The sequence below is a fragment of the Saccopteryx leptura genome, chromosome 2 (assembly GCF_036850995.1).
Source record: "Saccopteryx leptura isolate mSacLep1 chromosome 2, mSacLep1_pri_phased_curated, whole genome shotgun sequence".
Classification (NCBI taxonomy): domain Eukaryota; kingdom Metazoa; phylum Chordata; class Mammalia; order Chiroptera; family Emballonuridae; genus Saccopteryx; species Saccopteryx leptura.
Genome location: NC_089504.1, coordinates 239887893 through 239914529, shown reverse-complemented (window position 1 = coordinate 239914529; position 26637 = coordinate 239887893). Strand labels below are relative to the sequence as shown.

At 50.3% G+C, this 26637-nt stretch overlaps 1 protein-coding gene across 1 annotated transcript in view; it reads right to left on the bottom strand.

The window, feature by feature from the left end:
* KSR2 (kinase suppressor of ras 2) overlaps window positions 1–26637 on the bottom strand; it is a 301392-nt gene that overhangs the window by 34847 nt on the left and 239908 nt on the right. Inside the window, exons 10-14 of the mRNA XM_066370811.1 lie at window positions 25936–26104; window positions 21971–22012; window positions 21306–21378; window positions 18186–18234; window positions 16043–16410 (exon numbers count right to left, since the gene is read on the bottom strand). Of these exons, the coding sequence (XP_066226908.1) occupies window positions 16043–16410; window positions 18186–18234; window positions 21306–21378; window positions 21971–22012; window positions 25936–26104 (701 nt within the window). The remainder of the gene's footprint in view (window positions 1–16042; window positions 16411–18185; window positions 18235–21305; window positions 21379–21970; window positions 22013–25935; window positions 26105–26637) is intronic.

Sequence of the window (26637 nt, the reverse complement as noted above, 5' to 3'; positions counted from 1 at the left end):
GTCATCTATTCCTAAAGGTTCAGCTTCAGTCACCCAATCCCAGACAAGGAGGTAAATGACCCCACAAGGATAAAGAATGTTATAATCATTTCACAAACAAGAAAACTGAGGCCTAGAAAGATTCAAGGCTTGTCTAAGGTTACACAGCAGCAGAAGAACTTGAACTCTTGGCCCCTTCCTCACCCCCACCCTTCCTTGCTGTATTCAGCACCTGATAGGGCCCCTCCCTCTAGATGCCAGGTAAACAGTGCCCACTTTTCATCTCTCACTCTGTAGCTAGGTGATAGAATAGGCCCAGGATGCGCTGTTCACCTGGCATCGAGCCTGAAAGCAGGCAGGAAGAAAGAGAGGCCAGAGAGAGCAGGAGGAAGGGCCGCAGGGCCAGCCGGGGAACACGGTTCATTAGCAGGATAGAATAGTAACACACTGGGCTGTAACATGGCGTCTCCAGTTTCGAGAAACTGTCAGAGGCAGCCCTTATTGCTTAAAGTGATCAAACCCAGGTGACTGAGATGCTCTGACAATCCTAGATCATCTATGAACTTCCAAACAAGCCCATCGAGAACCCTTGATCTGTGCCTCAAAGTCCCGAAGGACTGTGCTAATAACCGTCTTGGAGGGCCAGGTCTCAGCTGGGAAATTCTGAAGACGGCTGTGACCCCTTCCTTGTCTTTGAAGATACTTGATCTGTTCCCCACTTGGCACTCCTCTGGGTCTTTTGAACACCTGGAAGAAAGGGAATCCTCTTTTGAAGAGGACTTGGAGATGAACCTTTTGATTAAAAGTAAGAGCAACTTATCAACCACAAGACTTCCTTCTTCCAAAGGGAGAAGATGACAGGAGGACTGGGAAGAGGGGACCCTGCTTCTCATCAGTCACTCACAGCACAAGCACAGTCACCTCCCCAGAAACCACTGAAATGCTTGAGCCCCAAGAAGAGGGAACTGATTGTGGGTCCCCTCAGCAGCAGTCCCAATTTCAGATTGGGTTACTGCCATCTGCCAATTCAATTCAACCAGAAAATTCTCTTCATCATTCAAGTGCTTATGTAAACCTGCTTTGACAGCAGCAGACGTGAGTTCAAATCTCAGCTCCTCCATTACAAAGGTGCCGTGCTCACCTGGTAGCTGGGGAGAGTCCAAGTGTTTAGAATAATATTAGACGTATAGTCAATGCTTCATGAACTATCTATTATTATTATTACATAATTTTTCAATCACTCCTCATTTCTCTAATCTTGGTGGAGAGAGCACGAGCAGAGTGGACTTCCTGGACATCTTGGACAATCCAATATGGAGTCACTGTCAGCCATGACAGTCATGTCAAGCGCTACCTCAAGACTGAGGTAATGGCATCTAACACCCCAAACCACTAGTCTGGACACTCAGCTAGGGACTCCATCTGGACACCAATATGAGTGGGACCTCTGCCCCTAGCAGGCTGTAAGAACTCAGAGCTCGGACCACCCAGCGCTCAAACTTGGCTGTACATGGGTCACACTTGGACCCCTGCCTGCCAGACTTCCACCACACTGGACGCATGCCAGCACTGTAGTAGCCTGGCTTGAGACTGACACTCACCTCTCCACCTTGAGACGCTGCCAGTAACCAGGACTTCACGCCAGACACTCGCTCTGCTGGTTCCTATTGCGTAAGTACCCCCTCTCTGTGTGTGACCTGTGTGTACTCCATTGGCTTATTGGCATTGTGGAAAGACACCAACGTGTGTGAGCAACTCCTTTCAGGGATGCTCCCTTGCTCACAAAACCTGGTCATTTTATGAAGTTCTCAGTTTTGCCATTTCATTTGCTCCTCCTATCCACCCTGTGGCTGTTATCCTCATTTTACAGATGAGAGGCTCAGAGAGAGGAAGTAGTGTCCAAGGTCACACAGCCACCCAATGACAAGGCTCCTAACTTCACCCAAGTGGGGTACTCCACTGGGTACCCATGGTGCAGGGCTAGTAGTAACAGAAGCTGCAACAGGAACAAATGCCAATAGCTTCGTAGCATCTGATCCATGCCAAGCTCTGTCCTCAGTGTCTTATATGGAGAAACTCCCTTCGTCCTTACAACAATCCCACAAGGTAGAGACTATTATGGTCTCCATGGTACAGACGCAGAAACTGAGGCTCAGAAAGGCCAAATGACTACCAATGCAAAAGAAAAACTTCTGTTAACAAATCTGCATGCATCTAACTACTCAGATCCAGACAACTGGTAAACCAAACTTTTCCCCACAGGCTATTTTTGTGACTATCAGCTTGTATTTTCTGATGACCCATTAGGCCACACACTGAATGCCACACAGAAGCTTGACTTTGATACACAAGACCTGTTTTTTCCCTGGTTTAAAATTTCTATATTGAAGGGGGGGGCGTAATTACCATAAATTTGACTCTGCACCCAACTGTAAAAGAGGTGGCCTGACCATGACAGGGAGCTATGAGACTCATCTGGAGGGCTTTGGGAAATGACCAAAAAGAATATGCAAACTAAACATTAGTTCAGTCTGTAAGATGACACAGTACAGCTCACACCAGCTGTGTGTCTTTACATGAGCCACCTTGTCTCCCTAAGTCCCAGGCTCCTCCTCTGTAAAACAGGGACAGTAATTCAACGGAGCAACAGCTACAAGGTCCTTAGCACAGAGCCCAGCATGTCGTAGAGGCTCTACAAATCTGTTCCCCTTAATAAATATTCAGAATGCCATCTCCTAGCAAAGACCTCCTTCATATTAAAAATGACTCAACCAGGCAACCAACTTCCCTTCCTCGTTATGAAGGACAGTGGCGGCTGACTATCAATGACTGCTTTGGAAAACGATACTGCGCGGCGCCCAGAGAGAACATATCCCTGGAGTGCACTCATCTCCAGCCTCCGCGACGCCACACAGCCATCCTGATGGATTTCAGCCCTTTCCTGCTGGGAGCTGCTCCTGGGAATGAATGTGCCTCAAGCCCCCCCCCCCCAATGACTGTCCCCAGGATCATCCTTCTGGTTGGGAGGGAGAAGAGCTCCATTCCCACCTAAGCCTTAGCCCTAGCCTGGAAATGCACAGGGTAGGCACCTGGGATCACAGGTGAGGTTGTCCAATATCACTGGGCAGGTGAACAAGAAAGTCTGCAAATGGGTGCAAACCACAGGCCCACAAACTGTCAAGGCTGCAATGGCTCCCAGGGATGCTTTTCCAGTTGCATCTGGTCTGTCCTTACAACAGCCAGCTTCTGAGATGGCTGACCACACCCCCTTGCTGAAACACTATTCGCCTGGGGCTTCCATGACAACAACAGTCTCTCCTGGCCCCTTCTCCTCAGTCTCCCTTGCGGGAATACTCTGTCCTCTCCCCCCTCTGGTTTTGTTGCTCCAGGGCCACTGGTTCTCAGCGTGGGGTCCCCACACCTGTAGCATCATCACACCTGGGAACAGGCTAACCATGCACTTTCTCAGGCCCCCATCCCGAGTGCTATGGAGTCAGAAACTGGGGGTGGAGCTTGGCCATCTGTGTTTGCACAACCCCCCCCCCCCCCCCCAAGGATTCTGATGTACAGTCAAGTGTGAGAAGCACTGCCCCGGGCTGTCTGCCCTGGCCTATGGCTCCTAATACCTCACGACACAGATGGCTCCCGGTCCTCTGTCCTTGATCTAGAACTCACCTCTGAACAACGATGTAACTGAATGCCCACCTGCCATTGCCCCTTGAAAGACTCAGGGGCACCCTTCACACTCAAAATGCCAACCAAACTCTCGACTTTGCTCCCTGAACCTGACGAAGTTTCAAGTCTCTTTCTCAGTGAGGGTGGCCGGCACCTGAACAGCCAGGGAACCCCTCATTCCACTTCCCTCTGCCACCCCCCATCTTAGTCAATCCTCTCCTCCTCTTTCCTTCTCCCCCGAAGGCCAAGCATTAAGAACAATGCAGCCCATGGGCAGAGGGGACTTCTGGGCACTCAGACATCCAGAGAACTGAAAAAGTAAACACTAAATACAATTTCTTTTTAAGGCAAACCTCTCGCTCCTTGGATTTCTGCAGTTCACCAAAAATCAATGAGCACTTCCAGTATATCAAGTACCGTGCTTGGGTCGAGGGATACCGATAATCTCTCTGCGTCTGTTCTCCCCGCCTCTCTTGTTCCCCTCCGCTTCCAACACAAACTCTTATTCCACATTCAAAGATCTATGTCCCAATGCATACATTAATGTACCTATTGATTTTCCTGTTGCCAGTCATTATCAAGATTTATTAATCCCCCCAGCTCCCCATTGATTGGGGAAAGCAGTCTCCCAGTGGTCAATCAATCCTGATAGACTCCATGACAAAGAGTCGATATCTATTTATTATTTGATTTATGGGCTTAATTATCTTAAACACGATCGGGCAGGGACAAAGCAGAAGCTGCGTGGTGCCCGAGCCACTGGAACAGGGTTGAGAATGCATCCAGCCGCAGTCCAAGACCGACCGGTTCCCAGAACAGCGCGACAATGCACTGATCTGACACTTGCCCCCTCCCAGCCTGCTCACGGACCCTGGAGTCTGCCACAGGGAGAGAGAGAGGGAAAGGGACAAATGCCAGGGTTTCAGCTGGCATCTGCTGCTAACACAGCAGGTCACAAGCCAGGCAACGAACTTGGTGGCTTCAGACAATGAAACTGACTTGAAGGCAGGCCAGCCTTTGTCCTCTCCCCAGGGGAGGGGACCTGCAGTGGAGGCGGCTAAGGCATAAAAAAAAACAAACCCCGAAAACAAAAAAAAACAACTGATGGACTTAGGTACAGATGACACGGGGAAAGAAAGCAAGAGGTGGCCTGAATCAGACAGCTGTGGGTTCAGACCCCGCCCCTGCCCCTGCCCAGCTTTACGTCCTTGGGGGCATAGTCTCTCCGTTTCCTTGTCTAGAAATGGGGAGCCGACTGGTACTCACTTCAGAGGGTTGTGAAAATGGTTTAAAACACAGGCAGCCCAGCATTTCCACACAGGTTGATCAGATTGCAGGGAACTGGCTTTTAATAACAATTTGGCCTCTCTCCTTGAAGCCAGTCGTAGGCTCCTGAATCTCTGCTTGACCACTGTCTGCCAGCGAGGCTGAGGAAACCGTCCCCTCTGGCTGCTGGAACCCGTCAGGGGCCTGATGGGCCCACAGATGCCTTGCCAACACGGCAGTGCCGCTGGCTGTTCTTAGCGTGGGTAAATAGTGAGAGCTGTTGAAAAAAAATCTTCCTTTCCCGAGGATGGCCAGCTCGCCGCTGCTGTCCCCCTTGGGAGCCATGCCAAATATCGCTTAGAACCCAGCCCATTCGGACCGGCACCACCTCCCACTGATGTCCGATGGGGATCGACACCAACTGTCCACACGGTTCATGGAGGAGGGAAATACAGCAGCCACCCTGCTGCAAGCTCTCCTAAGGAAAGGGACCGCCCCAGAGTGGGCTTGCTAAAATGCAGGGCAGCCTGCATCACTCCCCTGGCCACATCACTGCCGGGTGGCTCCCCACTGCCCTTAGGAGAGAAGTTCAAATTCCTTGGCCTAACTCACAGGGCCCTTCAGGATCGTTTCCAGCTTCTTAGCTCATGCTGTTCCCTGTGGGAACCACTGCTCTAGCTCACGACCTCCCCCCACAACCCCAAGTCTCAAGCCCTCCCATCTCGAGCCCTTTGCATATGATGCTCCTTTTATTAGGAATATCAATACTTTCTTAACCAATTCTTTGGTGGGATAAGGGGCTGGTTCTGGGTCCCCACAGTTCTCTGTGAGCCCACTGCAGAGATGACAACACGGTTTGAGGATCACCCAGTTACGGGTCTGTCTGTGAGCTCCAGGGGGGCAGAGCCCATGGCAGCCGGGACCTGACACACGGTGACCATGTGGGGCAAATACCCTGTACTATTCTCACTGACTCCCGGAACGGACACCTTTTTATATTTCCATCACTGTGACTTCCCCACATCCTGCTGCCACCCTCCACTGGCTTGGACCACGTTCCACTTAGGCCCCACTCGTCTCTCAGTGACTGTGAGCAAACAGCACTCCTCCCTGTCGGCGGTGACGCCCGGAGGAGCAGGCTGTGGTAACGCGCATGCACGTGTTTGGGGAAACTGTCGTTTCTTTATTCAACGGGAATTGAAGGGGAACCTAGCATTTTAGGGGCTGGAGATACAGAGGCGAGTCAAATAGCTGAGGTCCTGATTTCCTGGGTGGGGCCTATGTCTGAGTGGGGGAGGGGATACAGGGAAGAGAGACCAGAAGCAGACAAACATATGGAGGAACAAAAGAATCGTCACCTTATGGTTGAGAAGTGCCCCAGTGACTGTGAATAACACGCAGTGACAGGATGGGAGGGACTGTTGGGGGCCGGGAGACACTGTGGGCTAGCCTCATAATCCCACGCTTTTCTGGCTGCCTCTACGGCCCTGCCGGCTTCTTCTCAGTCCCCTGTGCGGGGCGACCCTTCCCCACCAGGCCACCCAGTGTCAGAGGTGCTCCAGGCGCCGTCCTCAGGTGACCCCCCCCTTCTTCCCTGGGTAACCTCAGCTTCCACGGGAGCCCACGGCTTCAATCACCACTTCCATGCCGATGACTCATGCACGGGTTATTTCCAGCCCCAACCTTTCCTCAGAGCGTGACACCGGTACATCCAGCTCCTTACTCAACTTCTCCTTCTGGAGGGCCTGAAGTTTAAGGAGCTTAAGTCATTTGGCCAAGGGACCAGCCAGGAGCTGGAACACAAGTCAGAGTATTCAGACCACAGCCCAGCCATCCGCATGTATCACTTGATATGCTAATAAACACAAAACACCTGCTGTTTGTAGCGTCAAAGGCACCCAAGAGGAAATATGCTGCTTCTCCTAACTGCTGCTTCATGACTGTTACTGCTGTCATCATTGTTGTTAGAATATGATCGTTATTACTACAGCAACTAGGAGATACAAGGTATGGAGCCCCCTCCAGTTCCAGGCGGTATTACACTACAGTCTGTCTATATAAGCTCTTTAATTCTTACCACTACCTTGCAAGAGAGATAAATGTTATCCCCATTCTATCCATGAGGAAACCAAGGCAAACGGGAGTGAGAACACTGTGAGAGACTCACACCTTTTAAAGGGGGAGTGTTCATACATATGGTGTTTAGTGAAATAGCGAGTCACAAAACAGGGTTGCTGGATGAGTCCACCTTCAACGGGATAGAAGATCTATCCATCAATGTTGATGGGTCACAGAGCTGCGGGGTCTTCTACAAAACCCACATCATTGTCTTCCCCGGAATACAGTGAGCTATCGCTCAGCCTCCCTTGTGGTCAAGGGACAACGCCAGCCCAGAACACAGGAGTGGCATGATGTGTACGGCTCACGGAGACCTGGAGACCTCCCACCTGCCTCTCCCCAGCCAGAAGCAGAGAGCTCTGAGCCCTCAGGTGACTCCAAAAGATGCTATCGGTCTTGGATCCCTCCCCACATGAAGAAAAGCCACCTGCATTCCAGAAACACCCATGTTGGACTATTACTGGAGCCAGAAATGGATTTCTATTGTTAAGTCACTTAATGTTTTTAGGCTTATTTGTCCCAGCAGCTACCGTTACCCTGACGCATACAAACTACTTGTTTGCATATACACTACACCCTCACTTAACGTCACTGATAGTTTCTGCGACCTTAAGCATGCCAACATACACGAAACCACTTTTACCTTAGGCTAGTGGTCGTCAAAATCATTAATCAACAGAGCCAAATATCAACAGTACAATAATTGAAATTTCTTTTCAGAGCCAAATTTTTTATAAACTTAAACTATATAGGTAGGTACATTCCTTATCGAGGTAGCACCTGCATGTGGTATTTTGTGGAAGAGCCACACTCAAGGGGCCAAAGAGCTGCATGTGGCTCCCCAGCCGCAATTTGTGGACCACTGCCTTAGGCTAATTGATACAAACAAGAGTCCAGTTCCTAGGGCACCTCATTAACATTATAACAAAACAGGCTTGAATGAAACATCATTATTTGAGGACCTGCTGTGTATTAACTTCCTGGAAGGATACACACGTGAACATGAACGTGATTTCTCTCCGGCTGGAAACATCACGGGTGAATTTTACTCCTTTCTTTTTCTTTGCTGATCTGCATTTTCAATAACGAACGAGTGATCACTTACAAAAGTTACTTTTTTCAGTGATGACGGATGTCACCCATGCTAATTGCAGAATCTTTTGAGAGTCGAGGAGGGTGGTGGCCAGGGGCGAAGCCTTCATCCATGCCAGTCCTGCGCCAGTCATATGATCGTTTTACCAACAGGCATCGGCAACGACGTACAGGAGATGGTGCTAATAATAATAATGATAATGACGCAGTCCATTTATAGCGCTTCCTGCACAAAAGTCCCGGACGCTTTACATCCCGGCACAATTAAACGCAGCCACAGACAAAAACCCTTTCAGCTGCGCTTTATAAAGGGAAAGCAATTCAGCTTTTTGAACATAAAAGGAAGCCGATTCCACTAGATGACGGGAAGGAGGGGGAGGGGACATCATCTTCATGTGCTCCAGCCCCCCAACTCTTGTATGTTATATTTAGGACAATCAAACTGGCCTGAAGGAAAACTAATCAGAAAGCCCACGAGCACAGAGTTACAGAAAAAGCAAGTCGAGATCTCTGTCGGGGCCTTGAGTTACCCTCTCGGCTGAAGGCAGGGTTCTCCATTTGTCTGTCTGTCCAATTTAGCGGCTTGGCGCGATTATATTTGAAAACCGGAAAAAAAAACAGGAACCGATTTGGAGTTGGAAGTAGATAATCTATTAAACAGCTCCCGATATGGACCAGATTTAAAATGATGTGCAAATGAGGCCCGATGGGATTTCATCCCTGCCGGGTCCCTGGGAGATGGGTGGGGGCTGGGTGTCGCATGCACACGGACAAAAGAGTCGCCTCCACATGACTGCAAAATTGCATTCACACTCAGGCACCCGGCGGAGGGACGGATGACACTTGCCAAATGAGAAATTTAAAAAATTCTTCCAAGAACTGTGGGGAAGTCCTGTTCTTCCTCCCTTCTCTTTCCTGGGGTGCACAGCCCAAGCCCCTCTATCAGAACAAGACGTGTATATGAGCCCCAAAGCCCCGCTCTCTCCTACTCCCTGAACCAGTCACCCGTGTGGAAATGCCTCACAGACAGCCAGGACACCCCAGAGCCCCATTTCCTCTTCTGCATCCATCAGCTCAGCTTGGTTGAAGCCATCACTGGCTTTGACACACTGAACCAACTAGCTGAGTGTAAGAAGGCACAGCAGCCAGGCCACTGGGACACTTCCTGAGTGGCGTGGTCAGCTCCAGTTTGAGATCTTTCACTGGCTTCCCACTGCATTAGGATAATCTCCATGCCTTCACCTGCACTTTGGGGCCCCTGCTGCCCCTTTCCTACCACCCTGCCATCACGTGACCCCTTACTTCCTCTGGTCCTCAAACATGTCCATCTCATTCCCACCTCAGGGCCTTTGCACGTGCTGTATCCCCTGCCTGGACTGCTCTCACTCTGCCTCTTTGCAAGGCCATCTCCTCATCATTAGCTGTCAGCCCAAACACCACCTCCTCTAAGACACTGCTTCTGAGCCCTTCCTCAAAGGAGCGCCCGCCTCTCTCTCTAACACCCCTCCCAACCCCATCTGTGGCCTTCACAGCACTTAACACAGCGCTTTAATTATTGGACTTCACTGTCTAACTTGTTACTGTCCACCTCTTCTACTGGAAGGCACAGTCCTTGTATAAATCATAGGAACCATGTTCTGAGCACAACCAGCATTCAGCCAGGCTGCACTACATGTCTGTAGAAGGCGCATTAATGACCTAGTGTGAGAGCTGATGCCAAGACAGGCTGTGCGGGTCCTCATGTTGGGACATTCCAGGCCCTCATTCACTTTGCACTCAGCTGCTCCCCTGTCAATGTCGCCTGGCAGAATCATTTAGTGAGGGGACAAGGAGGCTTCCAAGGTGCGAAGGAATCTCCTAACAAGAGACACCTACCAAGTAGGAACAGGTTTCTGCAAAGCAGTGGGTCTGAGCGTGAGTGTGCATCAGAATCTCGTAGAGGGCTTCTTAAAACAGGGCAAGCTGGGCCCTCACCCCAGGGCTTCTAACTTGGGGGGAAGGGGACAAGAATTTACGCTTCTAACAAGTTCCCAGGTGATGCCAATCAGAGGTCCACACTATGAAGCATGGATTTAAATAATTTGGGGGGTTTTGAAAAATATTGGGGGGAGCAGTGGGGGATGAGGCCTCTGGGCTATGGAACCTTTGTGAGTTGCTAATATTAATGAAACTAGTCTTTTGCAGGGAAAGAAAGAGAAAAAGTGTTTTTATGAGAGGAGTGTGGGAGAGAGGACAAGCATGAGAGGGAGAGAGTTGGTGTGTAATTTAGAGGTGGTGTGTGTGTGTGGGTGTGTGCTGGCCCCACAGGAATTTGCAGGACATTTCAGAAAAGCACAGAATTAAAGCTACAAAAATGAAACTCAGTTTAACAAGCTGTGGTGTACCGAATCCTCTGGAACTTAATGAGAAAGACAGAGGCCTTGCCTTATATGAGTGAAATGGGGCCTGGGCCTTCTTTTGTTACCAAGTCCTCCAGGTAATTTTGATCTGATCAAAGGTAGAAAAGAATCCCATGATAAGCCATTGCTCAGGAGTTGAGCCTATTCCCCTTGACCTGCCCAAGGTAGCCATGACGAAGACGGAACACTCTAGATCAGCGGTTCTCAACCTGTGGGTTGCAACCCCGGCGGGGGTCGAACGACCAAAACACAGGGGTCGCCTAAAGCCATCGGAAATACATATTTTATTTAAAATGTATTGTATAATAAATATGTATTTTCCGATGGCTTTAGGAGACCCCTGTGTTTTGGTCGTTCGACGCCCGCCGGGGTCGCGACCCACAGGTTGAGAACCGCTGCTCTAGATGAACATGCAGGAGTGCATTTACTCAAATCCAGGTTCTATGACCTGGGCAAGGGCTCCCTTTGCTTCCCTGACCTCAGTTTTCCCATCTGTAAAATGGGCACAATGCCTCACAATGGGAGGACATCCCTGTGCCTGGCCTGAAGCAAAGCACCTGCTGAAGGCTGGCAGAATCTGCTATGCTTCTGGTTCCTTTGAAGGGGCTCCTCATTTAGCAAATTAACTCAATGCCCCTCCACCGGGGAAGTAAGAAGGATTCAGCAGTGAGGATCAGCTGTGTCTGTTCAGCTTCGAGTGAAGGAACCACGGTCTCTGCTGGGCCCGAGGCTCTCTGCATCCTCCTGTCCCCAGGGAGGGCTAAGCGGAAGCTGAGGGGCGCACTGGGACGCTACGACAAACCTTTCTGGGAAAAGTGAGGCAGCTTCTCCTTCCCCATAACCCCTCCAAAATTTTTAAAAGGAAATCTAGCTAATTTTTGTCATCTGTTTTCTAGGGACAGACACACTGGAGAGAGAAAGAAAGAGAACTCCTGGACAACGTGTCCTTGGAGCTCTTTTTGGATAAGAACAGGAGCACGTTCCCACAGAAAAGGTTGCCTGGTGTAAGGAAGGGAGCTGATGGAGAGAAGGGTCAGGTCAGTGTCTCAGAATGGGCAGAAATCCGAAGTAGAAAATGATAGGAGGAGGTTAAAAAGCAAGAAGTGAACCGAAGCTGTCTCTTAGTCTATTAGGGAAACCGCAGCCAGGCTGAGGTCGACCTGCGAGAAACTCTTAACTGTCCATTAACAGGAGGATGGAGAAAGAGATCGCGGTGTGTCTGTGCCGCAGACTGCGGCTCAGCCACGGAAACGACTGCTGATACACACGACACCGGGCGAGTCTCTACAACGTGCTGAGAAATAAAGAGCCAGACAGACAGGAATCCACGCAGTAGGCGTCCATTTATATATAGTTAAAGAACAGGCAGAAATAGCTGATGGTGATACAGTTCAGAACAGTGGGGATTGGGGGTACGCACCGGCTGGAAGGAGGCACAAGGGGCTTCCTGGGGTTACTTGGGTAATAGCAACAGGGGTATGAATCTTTAAAGAAAACGTCCCTTGGGCCCGTGCCCTTTACTCTGGAAGATCGCCGATTTTTTGCCCTCGGAAGCAGGAGGTCCCACCTGGCAACAACCCTCCTGTGGCTGCCTGCTGCCCTTGGCATCAAATCCAGACTTCTCACCAGGCTCTTAGGTCCCTGTTTCCACTTTCCTCTGCACTAGGCTGGACACATCTGACATCAGCGCTGGGCACGTGATGGGTACTCCCTGGCGATATCCTCTGGGACATGGTTTCCAAAGGTGAGCTGGGCTAGACTGGGGCTGGCGTACTTGGTAAAAAGGCTTCACCTACAAAGAGACTTGATTCGTTAGGCCTAGGGATCCTGTGGTAGACTGAAAATGACTCTCAAGGATGTCCAGGTCCTAATCCCTAATAACAGTGGCTGCTCTCGTATATCACAAAAGGGACTTTGTGGATGTGATTCAGTGAAGCATCTTGAAATGGGAGCTGATCGTGGATTATCTGGGCAGGTCCTAAATGCAATCACAAGTCTTCTTACAAGGGGAGATCTGACCACAGAGGTAGACCATGGGACAATGAAAGCAAGATGCTAAACTGACATCTCTTGAAGAAGGAGGAAGGGGCCGCAAGCCAAGAAATACAAGAAAAGCACAGTTCTAGAAGCTGGAAAAGGCAAAGAAACAGATTCTCTGGAGCCTCCAGAAAGGAATGAAGCTCTGGCTTGATCTGAACCCCGTGAGACCCACCCTAGACTTCTGACCCCCCAGAAATGTAAGAGAATAAATGTGTGCGCTCATTTTAAGCCACCAACTTTGTGCCAATTTGTTACGACAGCCCTAGGAAACTGGGTGGCACCCAGGAATCCGCACTTTAACGATCGTCCCCTTTGCTGGCTCTGATGCCGGAGACCCAGGTGGGAACTTCGGGAAGCAAGGCTCCAGGGCTGTTCCGGGCTGCTTCTCAGACGCGGCCCATTGTGAGAGAACCGAAGAATTATGTTAGAGTTGGAAGGACCCTGCAACAAACTATCTGCTTCTACCTGCTCATTATATGGATGAGGAAACTGAGGCCTGGGAAACTCCACAAGAAGGTGGAAGGATGAGAGAGGCTTCCATTTAACTCCATCTTTATTGGCTTTTGAATTACATTTGGAGTTTTTAAAATCAGCTATTACGCAGAATGTCGATAGCTTTGCTATCTCATAATGACCCAATCGTGAAATGATTTAGCAATCTTGCTAATTGCATTTGGGGATATAGCAGTTGGATAACTAGTTGGTGATTACTCATTTCCCAAGAGCCCTACACATTGCATTACAAGGAAGCTAATCTTAGAAATACTTGTTAACTTCGATGATAATTACTAAGTAATTGGCTAGAACATGCCATTGTGAATTTATCCAGAATATGCCAGGTAATTTTCTGGTCTTATGTTCCCTATAAAATAAATTCAGAGTCCAACAACGGTTCCAGTTGGCTGGCTCTCCTCCAACCATCGACCTCTGCCAGCCAACTGTGAGAATGCAGGCGATTAATCAAATTACTCAAATATTTGGGTTCACACTGACCGTTCAGATAAGAAACCTGGATGGCCAACAAGTGGATGGTGCTAAAATGGGAAAGAGGGGGCACACAGAGCCCCTCAAAGATAAATAGATAACAACACAGGACTATGGAATAAATGCCCCTTCTTTGGGGGCTCATCTGGCTTCTTCACACAAAATGCCGCAACACTTCAGAGACCAATTATAGGTCCCAAAGCTGCGGAGCCTTGATCATGGTGCCAGGAAAAGGCTGCGCTATTTGTGAGATGTGCAGGCAGTGATGGCGCTTGGAGGGGGCTCAGGATTCTGTACAAAACAGAGAAGGGGGCCACAAACACAGCTGGCTCATCGGCGGAGAGGCACATTTCACAATGACCACTTCTTTTTCAAGGCGGCTGCTAGTGGAACCCGGTCTATATCCAATTAGCCAGCCCTCGGGAAAGGGGTGAGAGAATCCTGGGCACCTGGGTCCCACTGATAACACTGAAGAAGTCGGAGGGCAGGAGGCAGGAGGTCCTTAGAAAGAGCAGGCAAAGGAGGAAAGATGGTGCGTTTCAGAATTCTAACTCGAGGGATTGGCAGGTCAGAAAGGGAGGCGCTGAGCAGAGAGAAAGTTAGGGAAACAGACAGAGAGGGGTGGTGGACAGAAGGTCAATGGTGGGGAACAGACCACCTTTCAGCCAGACTTGTACACCCTAAGTAAAGGGCCCGCTAAGGAAGAGGACAGATGCTAGATAAGAAAGGGAGCCGAGGGTCTTCCGCTGATAGGTTGTTTCTTTCTCTGCATCCACACCCTTGCGATGTGACATGGCAGCAGAGTCTGTTTCTCCGTGCCTTGAATGGAGGTTGACCACGTGACTTGCTTTGGCCAATGGACATTAGTAAATGCAACACAAACAGAGATGTGAAAGGCACTTGTCCATTAGGGCTTGACCCCTTGCTGTACTTGGAGCACGGAGATCACTATGGGAATGAGCCCCTGCCAGCCTGTTGGGGGATGAGAGGCCATGTGGAAGAGAACCAGGACACCCCAGCTGACATTCTTCCAGCCTGGAGGGCATCCAGTACTGACCAGCCCCCAGTCTGACCTATCAGCTGACCACAGACACATCCAAGAGCCCAGCTACTAAGCCTGGCTCAGAGCAAAACTTTCCACAGAAAAGAGAGAAACTATGACGTATTGAGGCACTTTGTTACGCAGCAAAAGCTTACTGATACACTCACATAATCAGAACTTTTCAGATCCTGAATATTACCTGGACTAATTATTTAACAGCCACTTCTGTACTGTGCAGAGTTGAGAACCACTATTTTTATCCTCATTTGAAGAGAGTTGAAGGGCCATGCATAAATCTCCAATCCCTTGCAAATACAATTTGATACATGGGTTCCAGTCAACCCACAATCTGCATAATCAATAGTGATGGACAGTCACACACCTTCTACTAGTCTCCTAGGTCTTATAAATGGACTCAGGGAGGCTCTGTATAAGGAAACAGACCAAAGACACATCAACTCTTCCCTGAGCCAACAGCTCATGCTACTGCACCTGCCAAGATTGAGGCTTATGTATTTGGAATCTTATTGCTTATGACTTGAGAATGGGAAGGAGAGAGCTCGTAACTGACCTATGGTATCACAGGCTATACCCAGAATGCTGCTGCTGTGGCCAGTCCTAATGCAACAAGGGAGCAGATGCCAGAGTTTAAAAACACACCAAAGGATTGTTCCCCAACTATTCAACGAAAACCAAAGCTATTTTCTTCAAGGTCAACAAGAGCAAGATCAGAAACGTTGCTATCACCTGACATCTTCCTAATGTCAGTTCTCTACTACCTGCGCCATCTGGGTAGCTACAGACTGCAGATCCTGGGCATTTCAAATAACAATGGAAAGGCCCTGCAAATGTGCTCTGAGGCTTTGATGAAAGCCAGAATAACAGTCATTAGAATCTTATCCCCAGGGTCAACAAACGAGGGTCCATGCACCAAACCCAGTGAGTGCATTGCCTGGTTTTGCGAATAAAGTTTTATTGACACACAGCCACATACATCCATTTACATCGTGTTTATGGGGGCATTCACACTGCAGCAGCAGCAGAGCTCAGTAGTTGCTACAGCAACTGTATGACCCACAAGGCAGAAAATATTTACTATTGGGCCCTTTACAGAAGAAGTTTGCAGACCCCTGATTTAGTCTACTGCATTCAATTTACACATGGAAAAGGTGAGTCGCAGAGACGCTGTTTCACAAATACCTGAAGCACAGGGGGATCCAGAATCAGTTTTCTGATACCCCATGATGCAGTGCTCTGCCAAAGGGTTTTCACATTAAGGATATTTTCTGGGATCACAAACCTTAAAACCACACAAACCGTAAATGGTAGAAGTGCACACGCTCTATTCACCAAAATGTTGAGTTAACCAGCACCCCCATTTCTCAGCTCTCTCGGAAGCAGAGCTTTGGGAATAAACCCGTGGGCAGGGGGCCCAGGTGGGACTGACCTGGTGATGATGGCCAGGTGGGGCGGGCTCATGCAGGCGCCCATGAAAAGCACCACGTTCTCATGCCGCGTCTGCCTGTAGGCCATCACCTCCCGCTTGAAGGCCTTGAGCTGCTCCTCATTGTCCCTCTCGATGTCAATCAGCCGGATGGCCACCTCGCCGTGCCAGCGCCCGTGGTACACCTGCCCAAAGCGGCCCTTCCCGATGAGCTCGCCGATCTCCAGCTGCTCAAAGGGGATGTCCCACTCTTGCAGGAAGATGCTGGTCTGGCTGGCCTTCCGGGGGAAGCTCCGGGCTGAGAGGAGGGACAGGTTCATCTCCTCAAAGTCGTCCTCCGACTCCTCGGCCTCATCATGGCCCTCTTCGTTCTGTGGGGGTGGGGGTCACAGCTGTTTCCGCACTGCCCCTCCTTCCCATGAGGTCCTGCGGGGTCCCCTTGTGCGTGTGTAGGTCTGGACATGTGTATGGACATTTTTTGATGGTGTGCATATGTATCTCTGGATTTGCTCACATACATCGCTCTATTTGTCTAGAATCATATACAGTAAAGGAGTCGAGAGGGAGATGCTGATAATTCAACTCTCTTGTGCTCAGGGGGAGGCTGAGGCTCATCGAGGAGAAATGCTAGGGGCACCACCCCTTCTAGTTCCCCGCAACTTTCCTGGTGTGGGCACCTTGGGTAAACCCTCAGTAGGGGCCAACGTCCCCTGCGAAGCGCCTAGTTTGAGGTCACACAGCCAGGCAGAGTTAGAATTAAGATTCAGGGGTCTCAACTCCTAATGTCTGATGCGCTCCTAGTCTACCGCGATATTTTAACTTGCCTGGTTATTCGTGTGCGTGTGATAAATATAACAGGCTAAAATTTGGGTACATCAAGAGTCTGCATATAATGTGGGACAACCTCAACATGGAGCGCCTTTTGCTTCCCCCAGGGAACTTGGAAGTGATGAATCAGAAGCCGGGAGAGGTCGGAGCTGTTCTGCACAGTCCAGGGGTCTGGGGCTCCAATGCAGTGGGAAGGCAGGAGGTACCAGAGCGAGAGGCGGATTGAATAGGCTTAAAACTCAGACCGAATGAGCTGGAATCTGGTCTCTGTGTGACCTTGGGGAAGTCACTTTCCTTCCCTGAGCCCTCCTTTCTTCATCACAAAGCATGGGGGGGGGGGTCTAATAAAATCTGCCTTGGGGGCACTGTGAGGTTTTTAATGATGAAGGTTCTTGGCACAGACCTAACTCCTCTGTGAATCTCATGCAGGGATGCCTGAGAAAAGGCAGGTTCCTGGGCCCCGCCCAGATCTACTGACTCAGTATCAGCAGGGCAGGGTCAGGAATCCGTGTTCATCCCACATGCCCACAGGACTCAGGTACACGAAGACGTGACTGCCACAATGGTTAAATGCTCCCAGTCTAGAGACCTGCTTCCCCAGCGAAGGGTCTGGGGGTGCCCTGCCCCTGAAATTCTTTTGCTAAAATGTGGGAGTGACAGGTGACTGAGAGTGGGGATTTGAGGGGGCTTGGGGCCTGCCCAGACCGCCTGAGAAGGTGGCCCTTGGCTGAGCTAGCTGTCCCCAGTGGCACACTCAGGTTAAACGGCACAGAAAACATCAGCATCTCCCAGTAATTTTTTGCTGACCACAGCAGTTCCAGAAAAGAACGTGATTCTCTCTGGCAACCCTGACTCTGTTCCTTCCAGTCTGGACCCATGGGTAGAGATGAGGAGTCAGGGCCCCGGGGTGCTCCCCCAGGAGGTGCTTTTACTCCCCTAGTGGCTCCAGCAGGAGGGGAGAAGCCCCAGAAGGTTCTCCACACCCCGCCAAGCCCAGGGTCCCTGAGGCCCCCCACCTCTTCCCATGTATTTTTGGCAGGCAGTGGGGCACAAATCCCCTGGGGACTTATCCGGTCCTGAGCTGGTTTTTTAACTAAGAATGCAAATTGCTTGCCAACTTCCGCACAGGAGCTTTTCCGTGATGCACACTATATAATGGACCATTAGGCTTGGTGCCGGGAGGGGTCACTGCTTGGTCACTGTCACAGAGTTACAGCCCCCGGCCCCCACCTGCCCCGAGCCCTCTGCGTCATCAAGGGTATCGCTGAGTTCTGGGGAGCCCCTGGAAACAGCAGCCTCGCCCAACTCCATGTCTCACCTCTGAGGTTGGCTCCACTTCAATTTGAAGTAATGGGTTTCCTTCCAAGCTTGAAAGAAAGAAAAACAAATGTGACCCTCAGGTGCAGAGGTGGGTCCACGTATTGAGTTTATCCTTGCATGGGGGGCCCCCAAAATGAGAAGTCCTTGCCACCGAGCCTTTATCTTGCATTTCATGTCAATGCTGGTGTCTAAAATAATAACCTCACCATTAAAAAAAAGCAATATACAAGGACACTGTTAATAAATACATTTTCCTGGGCCGTTCAGGGCTCATTTTTCATGATTGCTTCAGTTTCCACTAATCTAGCAGCTTCCTTAGAGATTGGTCTAAATGCCACAGGTGGAAGACTCCTCAGAGTCCTAGGTGTTCCCCAGGAAAGAATGAATCAGCTCTCTAAAGTTCACTCAGATTCGGGAACTCTTGGAAGGATCCTAGTGTTCATTTGTTTGTTTGTTCGTTCATTCGTTCATTCATTCAATCACAATTCTGTGCCAGGAACAATGCTAAAAGCCCTTAGAGAGACACAGGGATGAAACTGGCCTGGCTCCTGGCAACATGAAATACAGCATCAGTACTGAAGGAGCTATGGCAACTGTACAGATATTGTGCAGAAAGGCCACACATGACAAAGGCCAAGCGTCAGGTGGGAAATGAACAAATGGCACGAGGTGGGCATTCCCAGGAGAGAGGGTTCCTGGACAGATTGGGAAGTCCACCGTGGTTAGCTGGACCTTGCCAGTCACACTGAATTAAGGTCTGTGGAATGAGAATGAGGAGGAAGTAAGACTGTATTGGGCTGGGAGACACAGGTGTCGGTGTGTGTATGTGAATGTGCCTGTGTGTGTGTGTGTGTGTGTGTGTGTGTGTGTGTGTGTGTGTGTGTGTGAAGCATTCGTGAGCTTATGAGCAGCAGTTGTAAGAATGGGAACATGCTCCATACAGCATGAATGTGTGTATGTGTGTGCGTGTATGTGTGTGTATGTGCTTGTGTGTGTGTGTGAACATGTGTGTGTGTGTGAGTACTAAGTGTATATACTGAAGGTATTGCGTGGGTATTATGGGATGTGCTCTGTGCAGGAGTCGCCCCGTGCGTGTGAATTTGGGGTCATCGAGTATGCATTGGAGAACATGGTGTGTGATGTGATGGGGGGCACAGTGTGTGTTCAAGAATTTTTTTGGGGGGGTATTTTAGAGTAGAAGGTGTGTATATGTTTATGTGGTGAGCTGAAACTGGTAGGAGGAAAGAATCAATGGATAGCCTGCCCCCTTCCTATTTTCCCAGATTAGCAGCTCCCCCTACCCACTTCCTCATTTGGGGGGACCTCTCCTATCCTGACCCTCAGACCCCCGGCAGCTGCCGACCCTGCTGACAGAGTCAATCCACTTGCCAGAGGGGCTCCTGGTGAGAGGGAGTCAGAAAGACAGGAAGAACTAGAAGGAGAAAGAAGGGTCGGTCACAAAGTGGCATTTGCCATCATATCAACCAATTATTTATAGTACAGGCTGGGAAGGCAGAATGAATGCAGAATGATAGCTGATACACTAGGAACCCGATGCCCCGGGGGAGGCTTGGGTGGGACAGTGCAGCTGGAGTCCCCCCTCACACCCCACAGCATGGGGACCTCTCTCTGCTTACAGCAAGGCATGACTACAGCAGCCGGGGCTATTCAATTATTTCCCTTCTGTGAACAGTTAGTTCCCATCACTCCGAGCACATCTAAGCAGGTCGCGGGCAGTTGTTAACTCTGTTTTTCCCGCCGGCGCTCCCTGGCTGTCAGTTAATAACCTGGCGTTCGTCTGGCACAAATTGTGGAATTGGTTTATGTGCAGCAGAGAAATGATCCGGACCTACGTGTCAGCACAATATCCCCTGGCAAATTGCTGCTCCTTTGATTTCAGAGCTGTACCATTTGGGTCTTTAACAAAGCCCATAACACGGGTCAGGAAGGATGCAGCAGCTAGCAGAGTCAGAGGGAAAAACCACGGAGGCAAAAATGTGAGCGGGGAGACCAAATCGAACCAAGGTCCCTCGCGCACCCTAGACTCCGGTCGGTCGCCACCAAAGACCTTAAGGAAGGTGACTTCCCTTGGGCTGCACAAGCCATCAGCCACCTGGAAAAAGGGTCTGTATCCTCAGGGTGCTAAAGAGGCCACACACAAAGATGTCCCTTGCTGTGTGGTTTACAATGGTGATACATGGGAGGATGTAAGATCTGGGAATAGGAAAATGGGTAAGGAAATCATTCCACGTTGATAAAATATTTTACAGCTGTTAAAAAGAGTGTGAATGAAAAGTCTGAAATAACATGAAAAATGCCACATGAGAGCATTAACGGATGACAAAGTAGGATAGAAACTGTGTATACTGTGGCTGGCAAGTATACAAGCTATGAGGAGAAAGAGCACGTATCTAAGAGCGATGTGATTATGCGTGATGCTTCTCCTTTCTTTTTTTACAGAATAGTCCAAGTTTTCCAAAATTAGCTTATATTATTTGTATAACAGTATAAACCAGAGGTCAGCAAACCTGCTCTGTAAAAGGGCAGAGAGTAAATATTTTAGACTTTGCAGGCCAAACGGTCTCTGTCGCAACTACTCAACTCTGCTGTTGGGAGGCTGAAAGCCACCAAAGACAGTACTTTGAAAACAAATGGGTATGGCTGTGTTCCAATAAAACTTTGTTTATAAAAACACGCTGCAAATTGGATTGGTCCCATAGGCTGTACTTTGCTGATCCCTGGTATAAACCTAAATCATACTTTTTAAAAGGGGGACAATAACACAGGAGGACCCCCCTTCTATTAAACTCTAGCTATTGCTTACATGTTGTCTTTCTGATCATAGGAAGGTCTGAGGATTCTCAGGAAATGGCCCAGCCCCTGGAAATCACACATGACAGGCAGAGCCCGGGACACAAAGCAGAGCTGACTTGTGGGGGCCGGAGTTACCTCTCTCTCTCAGCCTGGGCTGTCACATGCTCCCTCTCTCTGCCTGACTCATTCCCCTGTCTCTCTACCACCCTGCCTTCTCCCATGCCCCCAGCACGTCAGTTCCGGGAAGAGGAAGAAAGAGGGACTGAAGGGCCAGGGCGGAGGAGGGGGCCTCTGTGCCACTTACATGGGATTCGAGGTCACTGGATGCAGGATCACCTGGGGCGCCCGGGTCGGCGTCTCCAGCACAGGCACCACATCTGACAGCCAGAGATTAACAGTCACAAACCAAATATGGAGTCCACGACCCACGACCACCCCCAAACCCTGGCTCCTGGAGGATGCTAGCAGCTGGTAACTTCTCACCTGATCATAGGTCCCTGGGGCTGGCCATCCCCTCCCTCTTCCTTGATCACTTGTACTTTCACCTACTTAGATGCACCAGTGGTCAAATGGCATCTCTACCAAAATTCCCTATCATTCCTAGGGGGCCGCCAGCACCCGCAAGCCTCTGGTCATCTCCAAACCCTCCTCATCCTTTGGAATGAGGAGGCCACGTGCTTTCACATCTCCCAGTGCCAAGTTCAAGCTCCTCTGACCATCCATCTCTCCCCTGCCACATGGCTCTGGACCTCTCCTACCCTGGCCTGTCCCTCCACTGCAGGCCACCCTCTCTGACCACCTCAGGGGTCCCATTGTGCCCTTGGGACCCCCCACGCTCTCCTTTCCCACTTCCACGCCCAGCCATTACCCCGAGGCCAGGGGATCCCACCATCACCCTCTCTGAGCTTGTCCACCCGACATTCGCCTCCACCACCCCACTCGGAAGGGCTGCGCTCACAGCGGACTCACCTGGGAAGATGAACTGCTGCTTGTATTTGTAGTAGTGGGACACTAGCAAAGAAAGCAAGCAGCGAAGTCAGTGGGTACTGCCTAGGACCTGATCCTCCAGACACCCGGCTGCATTCCCCACGGCCACCATGGGGGCTCTCTGCCCACCCTCGTGGGTTTTGAGACTTCTGCAGATGCCCCAAGTTCCAAGGGACTGAGAACATGTGTAAAGAAGCCAGCACTCTAAATGTCCAAGCCAGCACTCCTCTGTAACACTCCCAGAGAACAGAGCAGCTTGACTCGGACGGTCATCCTGAACACAGATCCCATTTTTGGTAAAGGCATAAGAACACACACACAGAGAAAAGTCTTCAGAGCTGTAATAAAAAATATTCATTTTTCCCCCTTTTGGAAGAGTGATTATAGTGGCTTTAAAAAAGACAAAAAAAAGCTATGAGTTTCCTATGCTGCCCAAATTCTCAGCATTGAGCATTATATAATTTTCTTGTTGCTGTTGTAACAAGTGACTTTAAGAAAACCATAAATTTATTGTTTTACAGTTCTAGAGGTCAAAAGTCCCAAGGAGCTAAAATCAAGGGGTTGGCAGGGTTGGTTCTTCCTGGAGTTTTTCGCCTCTTCCGGCTCTTGGAGCTGCCTGCATGTCTTGGCTCATGGCTGCATCACTCCAATCTCTGCTTCTGTCCAACGCTGCCTTCTACTATCTTTGACCTTCTTGCCTCCCTCATCTAAGGGTCCTCGTGATTCCATTTAGAGTCCCCACCCCACCCCCAGATCACCCAGGATAATCTTTCCACTTTGAGATCCTTAACATAGTCACAGCGGCAAAGTTTCTTTAGCCATATAAGATCACATTCACAGATCCCAGGATTAGAATGTGGTTATCTTCGGGGACCACTCTTCTGCCAACTGCAAGTATGAATTAGTTTCCATATTTAGAGGGAAAAACCCTCAGAGGCCAGTTCTCCCAGCTAATTCCCAGGTTTCTAATGTTAACACTTACTCCAGTGGGGTGGAGGGCCTGAAGCATGGACCCAAGGGGTGTCAGGGGCAGTGAACAGTTCACACAGGGCTTTATGTCCTCAAGTAAAGGAAGCGAGCAGGGCTCGGTTCAGATATGAGTCTCAACTGGTGAAGATACTTTCAGAAACAATGTTATTCATTCAGGGACAAGTCACAGCTGGGAGTTGGCTAAGAACTAGCACTGCGGGTAGAGCCTGGGGTCTAGAAACGGATCCTGCAGGGCTGAATGCCTGCTCTGCCACTGGCTATCTGCAAAAACCCCAGCAACTCTCTCCAAGTCTCAGTTCCCACGTGTGCACCACAGGGATAGTAACAGACCCCCCTTAGAGGGCCCAGCTCATTGTGGGTACAGGGTGAATACCGGCTGTTATGAATAAGCCAGAATCTTTCTAAGCTCTCTTCACTAACAGGCAAGAATGATTTTTAATTAAGAGACAATCAGATCGTCTCAGAGAGCTAAGTCCTAGAATCTCAGGACCCCAAGCACCCGGTCCGGTGCCTTGGACCAGCGGGTGAGCAACTCATGTTTGTTGAATTCATTCACTTTCTTTGAGCATAGCAATTCCCAAAATTCCAGATAGTTGGAAACTAAATAAGATGCATTTTTTGATTCTGGAGAACAAGGTACCTGGGATGGGAAGCAACTCACTCAAGGTCACAGAGCAACACTTTAAAAGAAAACCAGCCTCCCTGATGTCGGGGCCCTTTCTTCTGTTCCGTAACCTAGGTTGGTTGTTGTTGCTTTTAATTGCATGCAGACACTCTGCTGTCAGCAAGGGGCTAAAATTAAAAAAGGAAAACGCCCCGAGGTTCTCAGTTGGCTTAGCTGCTCTCTTCCCTCCCGGCCTCAACGGGAGATTCGGTGTCTGCAGAAAGGTTAGCTGCCAGTTCCAGGCTCTTAAGGAGGAGGGCCCGGCTAGTGGGAGCCAGCCCTGCTCCACGGAGGGGCAGGCGTCAGGCCACGGGACACCCAGCAAATGCCTGCCACCCCGAGTCACCCCTCCTAGACCCTACCCCCTACCGTGTGCCAGGTGGAGAACAGCTGTGTCTGATGACTGACAGGGGCAGGGAGTGGCCGGAGGAGCAGGAAGGCGTCACTGGGAGCCCTGTCCTTGCTGATAACGCATGTCAACGAGAAGCGGCTCCAAGGGGCAGCTGATGAACCCCAGTGGCCTGCTCTGCTCACGACAGCTAGTGGCTCCTGGGTCTCTGGCATCCAGAGAACATGAGAGACCTCAGTGGCCAGACATCAGAGAGGCCAGGAGCCCACTTCGAAGGCACTTCCATTCTGGAGTCCCCACCTCTTCCTCCCTCGGGCCTCCCCAGAGAGCAGCCTGAATGATCTTCTGAAAGAAAGAATCTGGAAGGAAGAAGGATCAAGCCATCTCCTGCCTCAATCCCTTCCATGGCCTCCCATTGTGTCTTAATTACACTCTAAACTCCCCACCAGGCCCCACCCCTGCAGCTGTCTCTCACTTGGTACCATTTCCCCTTGTTTATGGCACTGGGAGAAGTGTTTAGCTCTTTTCTGTGGTAGGGTCTTTGCATGTGCTTCCCTTGCTCTGCCTAGACAACTCTCCCCCACCTTCAGAACTCAGCTGCCTCTGACATTTCAACTTAACTCGTTTTATTCTTGAACCTGCTCATGGCACTGTTCATTCTCTTCATTTCCATGTGTTCATTTGCTTGGTTAACACCTGACCCTCCCATGAAGCTACACACTCCATGAAAACAGAGTCTGTGATAGACAGAATAATCCCCACCACCACCACCCCCACACACCATGTCCTAATCCTTGCAAACTCTGACCACATCACTCCACATGGCAGAAGAGACTTTGCGGGTGCGACTAAGCTGAAGGTCTCTAGAAGGGGAGATTCCGCTGGACTCTCCTGGTGCGTCCTACATACAATCACAAGGGAACTTGTAAGAGAGGGAGGCAAGAAGATCAGAGTGAGAGAGTTGGAAAAGAAGACGTGATAGTAGAAGCAGAGGCTGGAGTGATGTGGGGCCATAAGCCAAGGAATGCTGGCTGCACTCGACACTGTCAGGCGAGGAAACGGATTCTTCCCCTGGAACCTCCAAAAGAAACCAGCCTTGATTTTCAGCCCAGTGAAACACCACATTTTGGACTTTTGACTTCAAGAACTAGAAAATAATAGATTTGTGCTGTTTTAAGCTTGTGATAGCCTGTTACAGCAGCAACAGGAAACTCATACAGGGCCCATCTGCTTCGTGTACCAGTCCGTACACTGTGCTTCACATGCTACTATGTTCATAGTAGATGCTCAATAAGTATGTTAAGGAGATAAATGGATAAATGCAGTTGGAGGGCCAGAAGACAACTTGAAAAGGAAAAGAACTGCAGCCCTGGGAAGTGCATGAACTCAGGTGGGAATTTGTGAGCCAGAAGAACCCTCAGGGTCCTGTCCCCACCTCCATCCTTTCAGAGGACAGACAGAGGAAATTGGAGGTCACACAGCAGGGACGTGACGGAGGATACTGAATCCAGAATGCCAGCCGGCTCACTCAGAGCCCTACCCTGACGTCGGGAGTGAGACTCAGCATGCAGCCCTGACCGGGCGTGTGGCCCCTGAGCTCCTGGGCACAGGTTCTTCCCGCCAGTCAACAAACTCGGCTCATAAGGCAGCTGCCAGCTCCAGAGCAGAAGGCTCCCCCTGTGCCTTAGACTCAGGTGGGGTCACTGCCTTCCTGCTGACCAACAGACAGAGCCTCTTTACTTCCTGGAGCCTCAGTTTTCTCATCCGTTAAATGCAGCTGGTAATACTTACCTTGTGGCTACTCTAAAAATCAAATAAAGTAATATGTGGTGGCAATTGTCCTGCATGTAAGACTCAATCCACAGGCCTTCCAGCATGGACAGGGCCCAAGAAGGCCGTGGCATGAACCCAACACGCCCCTCGACCCCCCAAGCACAAAGGTACCTGGCAGGTTGAAGCTCTTCTGCTGTCTTGTGCACTGTGGGGACGGGTGGAGGGGGGAAGGCGGCGTGGCGCTGGGGGGCAGGGGGGGCGCTGGCGAGGATGGCGTGGAGGACGTCGTGGACGAGGGATTGCTGCTGGAGTCTGGCTGGTAAGGGACAGGGATGTGGTCCTGCAGAAAGAAAGCAGGGCCAGGGACAGGCAGGGGAGCAGAGACACAGCCGTGAGAGTGGGCGGAGCGGGAGGAGACCCCGCCCCCGCAGCCTCAGCCGGACATCCTTCCAAAGTCCCGCCTGCTCCGCCCTCCCTGCCGGACTGCATCCAGCTGTGGAAGGAACAGTTCCTGGAGTCACATCCCTGTCCACTCTGCACCCCAGGGTGGGAGGCAACCAGGTAATGAAAGCCACGTGGGTGACAGCCATGTTCCCTGTGCCTCTCTGATTTTGTCAAGTACCAGCCAAGGTGCCCGGAGTACTTTCCCCATCCTGACGCCTCTCCTCCTGAGGGTTTATTAAGGAACCAGCTTCCTGACAGTTCCAGAGAGAGCCTGAGAAGCCTCCAGCCTCCTCCCTTGTATCTTGGCTGGAACCAGGACCACCTCTCCTGCTCAGGATGGCCCTGGTGGGGTAATGTCAGGAGCTGTGTTGTAGGTTGAATAGTGTTCCCCAAAAGAGAGCTCCATCTGGACCCTCAGCATGTAGCCTT